The 14,661-nt window shown below is 35.9% G+C and overlaps 1 protein-coding gene across 6 annotated transcripts in view; it reads right to left on the bottom strand.

Annotated features, from left to right (window-relative positions):
- RNF13 (ring finger protein 13) overlaps positions 1-14,661 on the bottom strand; it is a 140,740-nt gene that overhangs the window by 58,976 nt on the left and 67,103 nt on the right. For 4 of the 6 annotated variants that reach the window (XM_003358608.6, XM_013980793.3, XM_084990061.1 and 1 more), the window contains 2 exons: positions 14,215-14,302; positions 7,244-7,334 (listed from right to left, as the gene is read on the bottom strand). In XM_003358608.6, coding sequence (XP_003358656.2) covers positions 7,244-7,334; positions 14,215-14,302 — 179 coding nt within the window. Of the gene's footprint in view, positions 1-7,243; positions 7,335-14,204; positions 14,303-14,661 lie in introns of all 6 variants that reach the window. The other 2 variants (XM_084990059.1, XM_084990060.1) reach the window with 1 other exon arrangement.

Raw genomic sequence — 14,661 nt, 5'->3', positions numbered from 1 at the left:
GCTGTGGTGTAGGTCGCAGACTCGGCTTGGATCTTGCATTGCTGTGGCTCTGGTGTAGGCTGGTGGCTACAGATCCGATTGGACCCCTAGCCTGGGAACCTCCATATGCTGTAGGTATGTCCCTAGAAATGGCAAAAAGACCAAAAAAAGAAAAAAAAAATTATCAAAATGACTATACTACTCAAGGCAATCTACAGATTCAATGCAATCCCTATCAAATTACCAAGGATATTGTTCACATCACTAGATCAAAATAGTTTAAAATTTGTTTGGAAGCACAAAAGACCCAGAATAGCAAAAGACATCCTGAAAAAGAAAAATGGAGCTGGAGGAATCAGGCTCCCCAATTTCAGACTATATTACAAAGCTACTGTCATCAAAATCAAATGGTACTAACATAAAAACAGAAACACAGATCAGTGGAATGGGATATAAAGCCCAGAATTAAAGCTGTGCACTTACAATCAACTACTCTATGACAAAGGAGACAAGAATATACAATGGAGAAAGGACAGCTTGTTCAATAAGTGGTGCTGGGAAAACTGGACAGCCACATGGAAAAAAATGAAACTAGAATGCTTACTAACACCATACACAAAAATAAACTCAAAATAGATTAAAGACCTAGATATAAGCCTAGATAGTATAAAACTCTTACGGGAAAACATAGGCCAAACATTTTCTGACATAAACCACAGCAATTTCTTCTCTGATCCACCTCCTAGAGTAATGACACTAGGAACAAAAATAAACAAATGGGATTTAATTAAACTTAAAAGCTTCTGCACAGCAAAGGAAACCCTAAACAAAATGAAAAGACAACCCACAGAATGGGAGAAAATCTTTGCAAGTGAATCAACTGACAAGGGGTTAATCTCCAAAATTTATAAACACCTTCTGCAGCTCAATACCAAAAAAAACAACATTCCTATCAAAAAATGGGCAGAAGATCTAAACAGACAATTCTCCAAAGACATACGGATGGCCAAAAAACACATGAAAAGATGTTCAACATCACTAATGTATTAGAAAAATGCAAATAAAATCCACTATGAGGTACCATCTTACACCAGCCAGAATGGCCATCATCAAAAATGTCTACACCCAATAAATGCTGGAGAGGGTATGGTGGTGGGAATGTAAATTGGTGCAACCACTGTGGAAAAGAGTATGGAGATTCCTCAGAAAACTAAAAATAGAACTACCATTTGATCCAGCAATCCTACTCCTGGGCATCTATCCATAGAAAACCATTACTCAAAAAGATACATGTACTCCAATGTTCATTGCAGCATTATCTACAATAGCCAAGTCATGGAAACAACCTAAGTGTCCACTGACAGAGAAGTGGATCAAGAAGATGTGGTACATATACACAATGGAGTACTACTCAGCCATTAAAAAGAAAGAAACTATGGCATTTGCAGAAACATGGATGGACCAAGAAATTATTATGCTAAGTGAAGTCAGTCAGACGATGAGACACCAACATCAAATACTATCACTTACATGTGGAATCTAAAAAAAAGGACACAATGAACTTCTCTGCAGAACAGATACTGACTCACAGACTTCAAAAAAACCTATGGTTTCCAAATGAGACAGTTTGGGGGTTGGGGTGATGTGCTGGGGGTTTGGGATGGAAATGTTATCATTTGGTTGTGATGATCATTACTACAACTATAAATGTAATAAAATTAATTGAGTAATAAAAAAGAATTACATCTGTAGGCAAATGTAGCCTTTTAAAGTAAATGCCTACTAGACAGAGATGAAGAATAAATGATACTATACTTTTTTCAAAAAAAAATGTGATGAAAAAGTGTGGTATTGGCAGACAAAAGATAAAGAATAGAAAATTCAATTCTCAAATGGGATAAAGGATAAACATTTTTAGCAGTAGTGTTGGGATAACAGGATGTTTACGTGGAAAAAGATATGGTTGGATACATTCTTCAAGCTATATATAGAATAAATTACAAATGAGCCAGAGATTTAATATTAAAAATGAAACCATTACAAGTATAAATGTGGGTTAACTTCCTCTGTAACCTAAAAGTAGTAGACATTTTCCTAAGACTCAAGACCAGCAGCACAAAGGAAAAGGTTAATATATTTGATTATGTTAAAGCCAATACTATAAGTAAAATTAAAATAACAGAGTATTAACAACACCTATGATTGGGGAGTTCCCGTCGTGGCTCAGTGGTTAACAAATCTGACTAGGAACCAACCATGAGGTTGCAGGTTCAATCCCTGGCCTCACTCAGTGGGTTAAGGATCCGGCGTTGCTGTGCTATGATGTAGGTCGCAGATGTGGCTCGGATGCTGCATTTCTGTGGCTGTGGTGTAGGCTGGCAGCTGTAGCTCTGATTTGACCCCTGGCCTGGGAACCTCCACAGGAGTGGCTCTAAAAAAAAGCAAAAAAAAAAAAAAAACTTACAGCACAAATAAATGGTTACCATATCTAATAAACAACGCTTCTAAAAAAGAGGGGAAAAGTTACCTACACTAACAGGAAAAATGGGCTACAAATAAAGAGTTCATAGAAAATGGCATGCGAATAGCTCTTAAGCGCTCTTAAGCATAAAAAGGATGTTCAGGAGTTCCCTGGTGGCCTACTGGTTAGGGACTCCGTCCTGTCACTGCTGCAGCTTGTGTTCAATCCCAGGGCTGGGAACTTCCACAAAGGTATATTAGCAAAAACATAAAAAGACTTCTACATAAGATTATTCACTATAACACTATTTATAACAGCAAAAGACTGTTAACTATTCCAGTGTCCATCAAGAGAGGACTGGCTGATTAAACAAACTATGCCCATCAATAAAATGGAGTTCTATGCAGCTGTTTAAAAGGAATGAAGAATCACTCTATTCACTTATATGGTATGATCGCCAGGATATACTGTTAAGTGAAAAAAAAAAAAACCAACCAAGATAGGAAATAGCGATCACGTACTGAGTACTGAGGGTAGATGATGGAGGGAAAGATAGATATTTGGTCTTAATTTTTAAAATTAAGCAATAAACTAAAAACTGTTAAAAATATTACTTATAAGGTGAGGAGGACAGGAAGGAATAGTGTGGATAAGGGTGGATGATACTCAGAAGATGAAAAGTCTTCGAATATACATTGTTTTGTTGATTTTGACTTTTTAAGCTCATACATAATTATGAAAGTCATGATGGGGGTTTTTTAATGCACTCCTTAAAATGTAAAAGCAAAATGAATCAAAGAGACCCAAGTTTCCAGGTGGTAGTATCAGCAAAGGAAGAATTATTTCAAAGTCTTTAAAACACAATAATATGACTTTACATCCTTAATATATATTAAGTACTGAGAGACTTTTTAAAAAATGTTGGTAATAGTGTTGTTATTGTTCTAAGTCTGTTGTGTGTGCACTGTGTAACTAAGGAAGAAAATAAACAACTATGCTGGTGTCTTCAAGTATGGAAAAATAAAATACAGACATAAGGTCAAAGAACCTATATAGCAAAGAACCTGTAATACTGAATTTAAATTGGGAGCAACAACATATACTCATGGTATATTATATCTTTAAAAACATGTATGTTTCCTAGCTCTGCTCACTGAAAAGCCCTAGAAATAACGAAAAACCCAGGAGCAATGACCACCTCCACCCACAAGGTGTCTAAACACCATATCCAGTTAAAAGGAAACAGAACTCCTTGGAGAAATGACTGGCTTCATAATGGAGGGAAGGAAAGAATAAAACAGGCCTGGAACATCTTATCAGAGAGAAAACAAGGAGCAACCAAAAGTTCCTAAATTCATGTTGAAAGAAATCAGGATTAAACCTGAAAAAGTTTGAAATGAGACAATGTGAATATCTATAAAGATAATAACTGCATATTAAACAGGTTTTAACTCATGAATTCAGTCAAACTTTAAAATACATTAAATCATCTCTGGAAGATGCTAGAAAACTAAATCATTTTAAGAAGAATAAATAAAAAGAATCAAGTGTTTATCCTATTTTTCCTAAACAGACTATACTTCAAGATAATCAAATAATTGGTAGGGTGTGATTCCACTTTATAGACGTATTTTAGCTAATAAGTGAAGGGATTATAAAATTAGATTACTTGCAAATCCTAAAAAACCAATGTACCCATACAATGATCATTAATGATTATTCCTATCACAAAGAGAGAACCAAATATTATGTCTCCTGGTAGAAATACAATAACACATAAATTATTCTCACCATATCTATCTTCCTGGAGCCTTCGCCCACACCTGAATTTGAACAAACCTTTAGATCTAATTAGGCAATTTACAGAGAAAATTAAGTTACATAGGAACACTCTAGGCAATATGCCAAGGATACATCAGAAAAGTCCAGACTGTAGTAAAATTTTGCAGGACAAATGACCCTGTTTCTTCAATACATAAATGGCCAGGAAAAAGAGACACAGCAAACTTATGGATTAAAAATAGAGTGATCTCATGCCTTAATTTGCTCTGAAGCAAATCTAAAGACTGACATTTGTGTTGATGTTGAATTAATAAATAAATGATAATATTTTTATATATAACCTTATCTTCTAGTGATACATTCTGAGATATTTATAGCTGAGATGACAGGCTATCCAGACTTGCTTTAAAATAATCATGGTGTGGGGAAGAAAGATGGAGGATGAGGGGGAGGCACTTGAGGGTAGACAGTCCAAACAAAATTGGCCATGAGTTGATAACTTCTAAAACAATGATCAGGTTCATTATACTTCATCTTTCTACTTCTAAATACATCGGAACATTTTTATAAGAAGAATAAATTAATGGGTAGATAGAGGAGTTCCCATCATGGCTCAGTGGTTAACGAATTCCGACTAGGAACCATGAGGTTGCAGGTTCAATCCCTGGCCTTGCTCAGTGGGTTAAGGATCTGGCGTTGCTGTGAGCTATGGTATAGGTCACAGATGTGGCTTGGATCCTGCGTTGCTGTGGCCTTGGCATAGGTCGTGAGCTACAGCTCCGATTAGACCCTTAGCCTGGGAACCTCCATATGCCACGCAGCAGCCCTAGAAAAGGCAGGAAAAAAAAAAAATGGGTAGATAGATATGCAGGCAGGCAGAATGACCAATCTGCCAGCTAACAGATGGATGAGGCAGATCAGTATGAGTAGGTCTACAATCCGTTATGCAAAGTTCTGAAATCTAAAAAGTTTTAAAAGTAATGTTTGCAATTCATTTGATGTCAATTCAGTCTGAACTGAACAGACATGATAAAATACCTGCACATTTCATTGCAGATCTAAAATACATTACAAAATACTAGGTGGGACTATTTTATGAGCACATTACCACTAATTAATATCAGCATTCAAATACAGGAAAAAAAGTAAAAGCTTTGTTAAAATAGCAGCTTTTGTTAGAGAATAGCATCACAGGGACTTTCAGTGAAATGTCTTATATTTCTGAATCTTTCTGTATTTTACCAGCAGGTATGTATTATTTTTAACTTAAAAAGACACAACTTTGTAATTAAAAACAAAAAAAACCTCTTTAGTATACATATTAAAATACACAGCATTTTTCTAAATGAGGGAATATTGAGGTAAAAGCAAGTAGTAGTTCTCCCTCCCTATTAACTACAAAAATATGGCTGACAAAATAGCATGTTGCATAATAACTATTTTCATCTTTAAAAAAAAATTTTTTTTTTTTGCTTTTTAGGGCTGCACCCGTGGCATATTGAAGTTCCCAGGCTATGAGTCAAGTCAGAGCTGCAGCTGCCAGCCTACACCACAGCCACAGCCACGAGGGATCCAAGCCGTATCTGTGACCTATACCCCAGCTCATGGCAATGCCAGAACCCTGACCCACTGAGCAGGGCCAGGAATTGAACCTGCATCCTCATGGATACTAGTCAGGTTCATTACTGCTGAGCCATGACGGGAACTCCTTGCATAACTATTTTTAATACAACATCCAAAATTATGTTCCCTAACTTAATAAAGATGTTCTGAGCATAGAGTACATGAAGAGTATTTTAAATACAAAACTATATACAGAATGACAAAAACTGTAAGCAGAAAACCTCTCCCTCTTTTTTATTCATATTCAAACTCAAATGTTCATGGATTTTTTTTTCCCCCTAAATAATCACAATTGCATTTCATTATGCCAATTTCTTCTTTTGGCAAATGTAAATAATAAGGGATAATAATTTTTAAAAAAACCTTAAACAGGGTTGTTGTGAGAATTAAATGGAAACAAACATATAAGCTGTGCCTTCATGAGTGCCTAGCACTTGCTGAATCCTCAATATATATTACTGAATTTATTATCAACATTGCTATTATTGTTCCTATTAGTCAAAAGCCTGTTCCCGTCTGCTATATTTTGGGGATATGTTTGATAGAAGAAGCTCTTAAGTGTTAAGTGCACTTTTTTTAATATTACATAAGACAGCTGTGCCTACATGTTAACCAAAATAATGAGATTTGGGGGAGGAGTTCTGTATAGAAGTTTTTAATTCCAAATCAAACATTTATTTCTTGAAAACAAATTTTTTGTGTTTATAAAAGTCCATCACTTATAACATTGTTTCAGATCTTTTGTTTACAAAATAACATTTCTTTTTAATAAAATACAAGTATGTCTCAATGAAAAAGTATCATATAAATGTAAATCACATTGCTTCTAAATACCACTCGTTTGATTAAACTATAAAATGGAAAGTTTTGTTATCTTTTTAGCAACATGAATGCTTTAATTTCTCTAACGTAAATATATTTTCAATATGCAATCATACACAGAGGAAAGAGTACAATACAATAAGTCTTAAAATCATGACTTAAGAAGAGATAATTCAGCAACATAGAGTACTTTCTAAAACATAACTTTGATCACATTAATATTATATAATTCTACCCTCATATAAAGAAGAGTCTTGGAGTTCCCGTCATGGCTCAGTGGTTAATGAATCCGACTAGGAACCATGGGGTTGCGGGTGTGATCCCTGGCCTTGTTCAGTGGGTTGAGGATCCAGCGTTGCAGTGAGCTGTGGTGTAGGTTGCAGACGCGGCTCAGATCCCACGTTGCTGTGGCTCTGGCATAGGCCAGCGGCTACAGCTCCAATTAGAACCCTAGCCTGGGAACCTCCATATGCAGTGGGAGCGGCCCTAGAAATGGCAAAAAGACAAAAAAAAAAAAAAAAAAAAAAAAAAGAAGAGGCTTAAGCTACATGATTATTTTTTATATCCAGTACTTACCCTTTTTCATATGTGAATTCATCTTTCAGGGAATTAGCTGATGATTCACCAATAAAGACAGATGGAATGTCAATTTTCTTTAGTACTTCAACTGTATAAAACAATAGTAAAATTATTCTTTAGAGCCCATACTTGGTATGAAATTCAACTTAACTTTCTTCATAATAGCAGCAAATGAAACCGGAAATAATTACAACTTGAAATGTCCATCAGTTGATTTTTCCATATTGCAGGTTTATATTAGCATCAAAATGGTTGAGAAATATTATTACATTTACAATAACAAAAGCTGATATTTTGCATATATACAATTACCACACTATCTCAATGGTTCTATGAGATTGAAATATAATTATTTTGAGTACTTCCATTTGATTTATTCCTCTACAGACATAATTAACTATTAGAAAAGGAAGAAGAGGAAGAAATGTAAAGTTTTTTTTTCCACTCAAAATTTAATTCCTAAATGAAAACATGAAAAAGCTTTTTTTACATACCCATTCCCAGGAGAAGTGTAAGCCAAAGAATGTAAGAAAAGTCCACCTTACAACAGTCTGAAAATGACACCACAATCTAAGGCTTTCCAGAATGAAGGGCTGACAAGAGTTCAGTAAAGGGTATAGGATAGGGAAGTTGGGTAAATTTCTACTTCCTCCTAAGCCTGGAGTTCATGGTAAATAAAGCCTTGTGTTTTGACTGGTGTCTTAAGAAATCTGACTTTTATATATATATTTAAAAAAAAAATCAAATGCCACCAAAACAAGAACTTTGTAAAAAATTACCTATTACTCAGGAAGAGAAATAAAAACAATCCTCTGTTACTATAGAAAAAGGAGCTGTATTTTTAACTGAGTTAATTTAACAGTTTTGGCTTTAGAGAAAGTGCATTTGTTTTCTTCTGTTACATTTTTCACAATAACTTTTTTCTATGTTTCTTTTAAAAAGGCATATTTATTATTTATCTTAAAGAGATGGGTAGATACAAAAAGAACAGAACACAACCATAATCCTTTGCACCCAAAGACAAGGCTTTTATTTGAAGCAATATAAACAGTTCCATAAGTTTCGACAAATACATACAATTATGTAACCACCACCACAGTCAAGATATAAAATGTTTTATCATTCTTCCAAATTCTGTTATGCCCCTTTACAGTCAACCTCTCCCCCCAACCTCAACAACCACTACTGTATTTTTCTTTAATTCTTTTTTTTTTTTTTGTCTCTTCTAGGGCTGCACCCATGGCATATGGAGGTTCCCAGGCTAGGGGTCTAACTGGAGCTGGAGCTGCCAGCCTACACCACAGCCACAGCAACACAGGATCCGAGACGCGTCTGCAACCTACACCACAGCTCACAGCAACGCTGGATCCTTAACCCACTGAGCAAGGCCAGGGACCAAACCTGTGATCTCATGGTTCCTAGTTGGATTCACTTCCACTGCACCACAAGGGGAACTCCCTCTTTAATTCTTATAAAGACAAGTTTTAAAGTTTTAAAATCTTAGTATCCTTAGTACATTTTTTTCACTTTCAGACTGTTTTGATTTATGCAAATAAAATTATTCATTCCACACATTCCCTCTCTCTCTCTCACACACACACACCCATATCATATAAACCCCCAGGAGGGAAGAACCCAAAATGGTTAGTAAAGGAGTATGTAATCACTATCTTTATGCAGATCAATAAAAACTTAAATTTTTGTATTAATGGGATCATGCAAGGGAAAAAAATGCAGGCTTTTTCCCACTCAGTGGTATCCTGTCATTCCAATAAATAAATATCTATCTCATCATTTTTAATAGCTGCAGAGGTACCATTATATAATCATATATATTTTAGGGAGATATGTTCTACTGTGCTAAAAGATTTTTCTCTTTCAAATATCAGTTTAAAACTTGATAATTAAAACTTGGAACTATATACCCTTTTTAAAATGTTTCACTCTTTCATGGAGATACTCTGATAAACTCAAGGAGAAAATTTTGGCTTCTAACTACTGACTTATAATATTGGAAGTAACATAACTTCCTTGAGTTTTGGTATCTAATGAGATGTAAAAAGCTCCTCACTTTAGTCAGAAGATTAAGAAGAGGGGGGAAATGATGTACACAAATAAGAACAGAATAGCCACCTTAGAGACTCTGCAACATCACTTATCTACTGAAAACAAAACCAAACATTTTAGTTCACGAAATATTTTTTAAATGCTGAATTTTAATTCTGATGCACAATTCTGTGAAGTATATGTGCCAAATATATTATCCATATCATAGACAGATTATAATTTAAATGGCTAACCCCAGCCTCTCCAGATTCATATAAGCAATTGCCTATTCAATATCTCTGTTGGATTGCCTAACATGTTTCAAACTTAATGTTTATCAAATGAAATTCTTTTTTTTTTTTTTTTTTTTGGTCTTTTGTCTTTTTGTTGTTGTTGTTGTTGCTGTTTCTTGGGCCGCTCCCACGGCATATGGAGGTTCCCAGGCTAGGGGTCGAATCGGAGCCATAGCCACCGGCCTACGCCAGAGCCACAGCAACGCGGGATCCCAGCCGCGTCTGCAACCTACACCACAGCTCACGGCAACGCCGGATCGTTAACCCACTGAGCAAGGGCAGGGACCGAACCCGCAACCTCATGGTTCCTAGTCGGATTCGTTAACCACTGCGCCATGACGGGAACTCCTCAAATGAAATTCTCAATATCTCTTTTCCTTTATTCTACCCCTGCTCTTCCTCATTTCTGTAAACAGCATAACTATCCACCCAGTTTCTCAAGGTTAAACATCTTAGAGTTCTCCTTGACTCTTCCCTTTCCTTTATTCCTCATATCAAACTCCATCAACTTCAAATATACCCATAATTCTATCACTTCCCATCACAGTCACTTCTAATAATCCAAACAACCATCAACTCTTGCATGGCTGCTGCAACAATGTTCTAACTGGTCTCTTAATTGGCACTCTTGCCCATATTTCACCTTCAGTCCATTTCTCCAAAGAACAACCAAAATGATCCTTTTAAAATCTGTCAGATTATCCCACCTCACCTCTGTTTAAAACCACTGCAGAAAATATTCCAAAGTCCTACAAGACCCAACACAATCTAGTCCCTGGCTCCCTCTCTAACATTATCCCTGCAACTCTCTCTCCCCTGTTCATTCTACTGCAGCTACTGGGGTTTTCTCCCACACCTTGAAAATGCCAGGTATGCTCTACCTTTATGCCTTTGCATTTGCTGGCTGTTCCCTTTCCTTGAAATATCCTTCAGAAATCTGCCTGGCTGAGTCTCTCACTTTAGACCTATGCTCAAATGTCAAAGCCTCATAGATACCTTCTCTGATCACCCTCTCTAAAATAGCCATCCTCCTCTCATCCCTGTCACTCCGCATCCCTCTAACGTGGCATGTCCTCTACATAGCACTTACCACTACTTGACAAACATAACTCTTTGATTACGTGTTCATTTCCTCTCTCCCATTCTGGAATACAATAATAATAATAACTGAAGCAATAATAATAGCAGCTAAATAACCATTAAATTACTACCAAGAACCAGATGTTTTATATGTTGTAAACAATAAGCCAATGAATTAAGTACTATCATCATCCCCATTTTACAGATCAGAAAAGTGAGGCACATACATGTTAGGTAATGTTCCCAAGGTCATACAACCGGCAGGTGGTGGCAATGAGATTCAATTCTTGTAAAGCAGTACTCAGAAACCACATTCTCAACTACTGCATTCTGCTTCCTCAATGAAAAGTACAAGCAGAGCCTCAAAAATGTATCATTTCCTGCTGCTGTCAGGATGCTTAAAGCACTGCTTACTGCAGAGTAGGCTGTCAAAATACATTTGTTGAAGGAAGAAAGAAAAGAAAAAAAGGAGAATAAACAAACTCAGACATATTGACAACTTGTCCTGATTATACAGTGAGGAATTTGCACAGCGTAGACAAATTTGAGGCTCTGACTCCTCATCTAGGTTCTTTCCCCCCTGCCATGGCACGGTATTATCATATATCTGCTCTCATGTAATCTTCACAACCTTGTCAGGTCAAATAAAAATTAAAATTAATTTACACTGCTACAGATTAAAATAAAGGGCTTGGAAAGGGTAGAAACTTTTCCAGCATCACAAGTCAGTTCATATATCAACAGCCTGGAATAAACTCACATTTCCTGGTCTTGAAGTTTGTGTTTTCCCCACCACATTCTGCTGCCTCCTGAAGATGACAAATATAACTGGCTTACTGAGTTAACCCATCCTATGTCCCAGCTGAAATAAAAACAGACACATTCCTGTATGAAATGTTGGCAACAAGGGACTTTCAAAACTTCCTTTTGTTTCCAGATATTAGAACCTCTCCTCTTAGAAGAACACATGCAACATTCCTTGTAGCTATGCCTAAGCCTAAAAAGAGGGATAGATACATGCCTCTTTTAATAAACCCAGATTTTCCTTTCCTCTATGAAGTAACAGCAAAGATGAAAGTGGTAAAGATCTTTACAACATGTGTTGGATATATGAATTGTTCAAACACACACATACTCAAGGACAGAGCAAAATTTCACAGAAAGTAATCCAAGCAATAAAGAACAAAATTCTGAGCAATCTTTGAAACGTAATAACTTCAGGTGGAACATTTCCATAGCAAACAAAGGATTTTATGATTGTGCGCCACTTTTGATATTTAGCACGCATTCCCTAGGAACTCACATGATTACCACAAAAAAAAAAAAAAAGGTTTTATTACAAAGAAAACAGATGCTAAAGGGAACTGACACTTCCAGCCTGCAAAACTGTTAGTAAGGGTATGTCAAAAGAATAAATAGTTTACAAATGCTAATCATTTTATTCAACACTAAACTATTGAGAAGGTCTTGAGGATTGTTAAACCCCAGGCCCAGGCCTTCAGCAAAACACACAAAGAGTAACTTGCTCAAAATTATACAGCCAATACAAGTAAGAGCTTAGATCTGAATTTAGGCCTATATCTAGAATGCGCTTGATTTCCATTTTGCCAGTAATGTACACAAGTCTCAAAACTGTCTAACCAGGAAAGTATCATGTGGGGTAATAATTTTTTTGAGATAATTAAAAGAAGAGAAGAAAAATGTGTCATCTGTAGTACCAACAATACTAGATTATTTAGTAAGTAAAATCCCTTCATTAATTCCTCTAATTGCTAAGCAGTGGTTGTCAAACATTTTGTGAAATTCCAGAATCTCTTTAGGGTACTTCATGCATTCTATAATTAGGATTTAATGAGCTAAGATTAAAATAATAATTTAAAACATAAAGTAATTATTACTAAGTTTTGCTTTTTTTATGCTGTAATTTTGCCCCAGATTATATCAGAGGTAAGAAGGAAAAGAGTTCCCTAACTCAACAACAAAAAATACTGCCTCATTCTATAAAAAGATTTTTTTGGTCAGGGAATCCAAAATACTTCCTATTGAGGCTGTAGTTATTTAAAGTCCTAAATACATTCCAATGGAGTGTATCAGCCCATAACTTTAGGTCTGCTCTTCACTCCAAAGTCTTTCTTGCATATGTAACTCAATGCAACTTAATAACAAGGGGTATTACTGTTTGGTACTAAAAGAAAAACAAAAATAAAATACTTAATCATGAATGTTGGCAGTATATTCAGTGTATTTTGGGTTCTGAACCCAGCTGCCAATGTGCATGGGGATCTTCCCCACACCATCAAACAACTCAACTCAATTCTGACATTATCTACCCCAAGATAGCATCCGATTCCACAGGTTAAGGGTCTGCTCTCACAAGAATCTCCATCCGCCGCTTCAGATGCCAGTTGCAAATCTAAGTTGTCATCTGTGCTTCTGACCCACCAACTATAGACTGGTGGTTCCAAAAACCTCTACCTCATGGATTCAATTAATTTACTAAAGCAGCTCACTGAACTCAACGAAACATTTTATTTACTAGATTACCAGTTTATTATGAAAGGATATAACTCATGAACAACCAGATGAAAGAGATATATAGGGCAAGGTATATGGGAAAGGGTGTGGAAGTTTCATGCCTTCTCCAGGAGTGCAATTGTCCTTGCATCTCCACGCTTCCACCAACCTGGAAACTTGGAACCTATCCTTTTGGGTGTTTATGGAGGCTTCATTACATAGGCATGACTGATTAAATCACTGGCCACTGGGGATCATTCAATGTCCAGTCCTTTACCCCTTTCCTAAGGTCAAGGGTAGGACTGAAAGTTCCAATCTTCTAATCACCTGGTTAGTTCTAATAGCCAGCCCCATCCTTTAGTGGGGTCTCAAAGTGGCCTCATTAATATAATAAAAGACACCTTTATCACTATCTCTAAATTAAGCATACAGTTTAAAAATCAGTCTGTAATCAGTCTGTAATAAAATAAGTCAGTTATTTTATTAAAATTGGCTCATTTTCCCTACAAGCTAATATTTAGCAGAGAATAAAGCAATATATTCTCATTTTGAATGAAAACCTACCTAAAGGCATGCCAGTGTTTGCTAAGGAGCTAATAATAAACTGGTATAAGAGAACACAAGTACATGGCTTTGAAATTCCACAAGAATGCAGCAGCTACTTAGTATTTCTGCATATCCTAAAATTTAACATTGTGAATCTCTAAATAAATCACAAAAATTCTCCTATGGCATCTTTAACTCAATGTTTATCTCTATTTAAAACTTTGGTTTTCACCACAATATAAACACATTCAACAAAATGAAACACATAGGTAAAAACAAAAACAAAACTAGCTGTTCAGAAAAGAATAAATCGATTCCATTTCTACTGTGAACAAAACTGTTCCAAGAGGATTAAAAATTGGGAATTATCTTTCTGATAGAGAAGAAATTTTGCTTTTTAAACAGAAAATGAAAGAATAGAAATTCTGTTAAGTTTAGTTTTGAATGGTTGGTTAAACAGGAGAGAAGAAAAGTGATACCTGTACTTACTGTCGTTGGATCCCATGCTAATGAGGTCATCAGAATCAACATTGTGAACTATGGCTGCTTTGTACCCTGCTCTCTGTGCATTTAAAACCTGCAAGTCAGAAAACAGTCATGATATGAGGAAGAAAATGCTTTGTCATAAGGTCCCTTAATTTCAACAAACATAAATCAACAAGTCCATACCATTCAACTAGGACTAGTTATTTGAAGAGATTTCAATGTGTTCATGAAACATAATTGACATTTTACAATTGATTATCAACAACTTTTTTAGCTATCTTCTTGATTTCATTCACAGTATTAAGTGAAATGAAAAGCAAATAAAGGATAGAGGGAAAACCTCCCATACCAAAAGGATCCAAAGCAATAAAACTGTCTAGCTCTAAAGAGGTAAAGAGACTTGCCGTGATCAGGCTCAAGAGTCATCAGCCCTTGAGAACTCAAATCTAC

Source organism: Sus scrofa, chromosome 13 (assembly GCF_054392235.1).
Source record: "Sus scrofa isolate SSC_HxYL_T2T_F1_AM1 chromosome 13, Sscrofa_HxYL_maternal_Yorkshire_Landrace_v2.0, whole genome shotgun sequence".
NCBI lineage: Eukaryota > Metazoa > Chordata > Mammalia > Artiodactyla > Suidae > Sus > Sus scrofa.
Note: the sequence above shows the minus strand (reverse complement) of the source record. Positions and strands in the feature narration are given on the sequence as shown.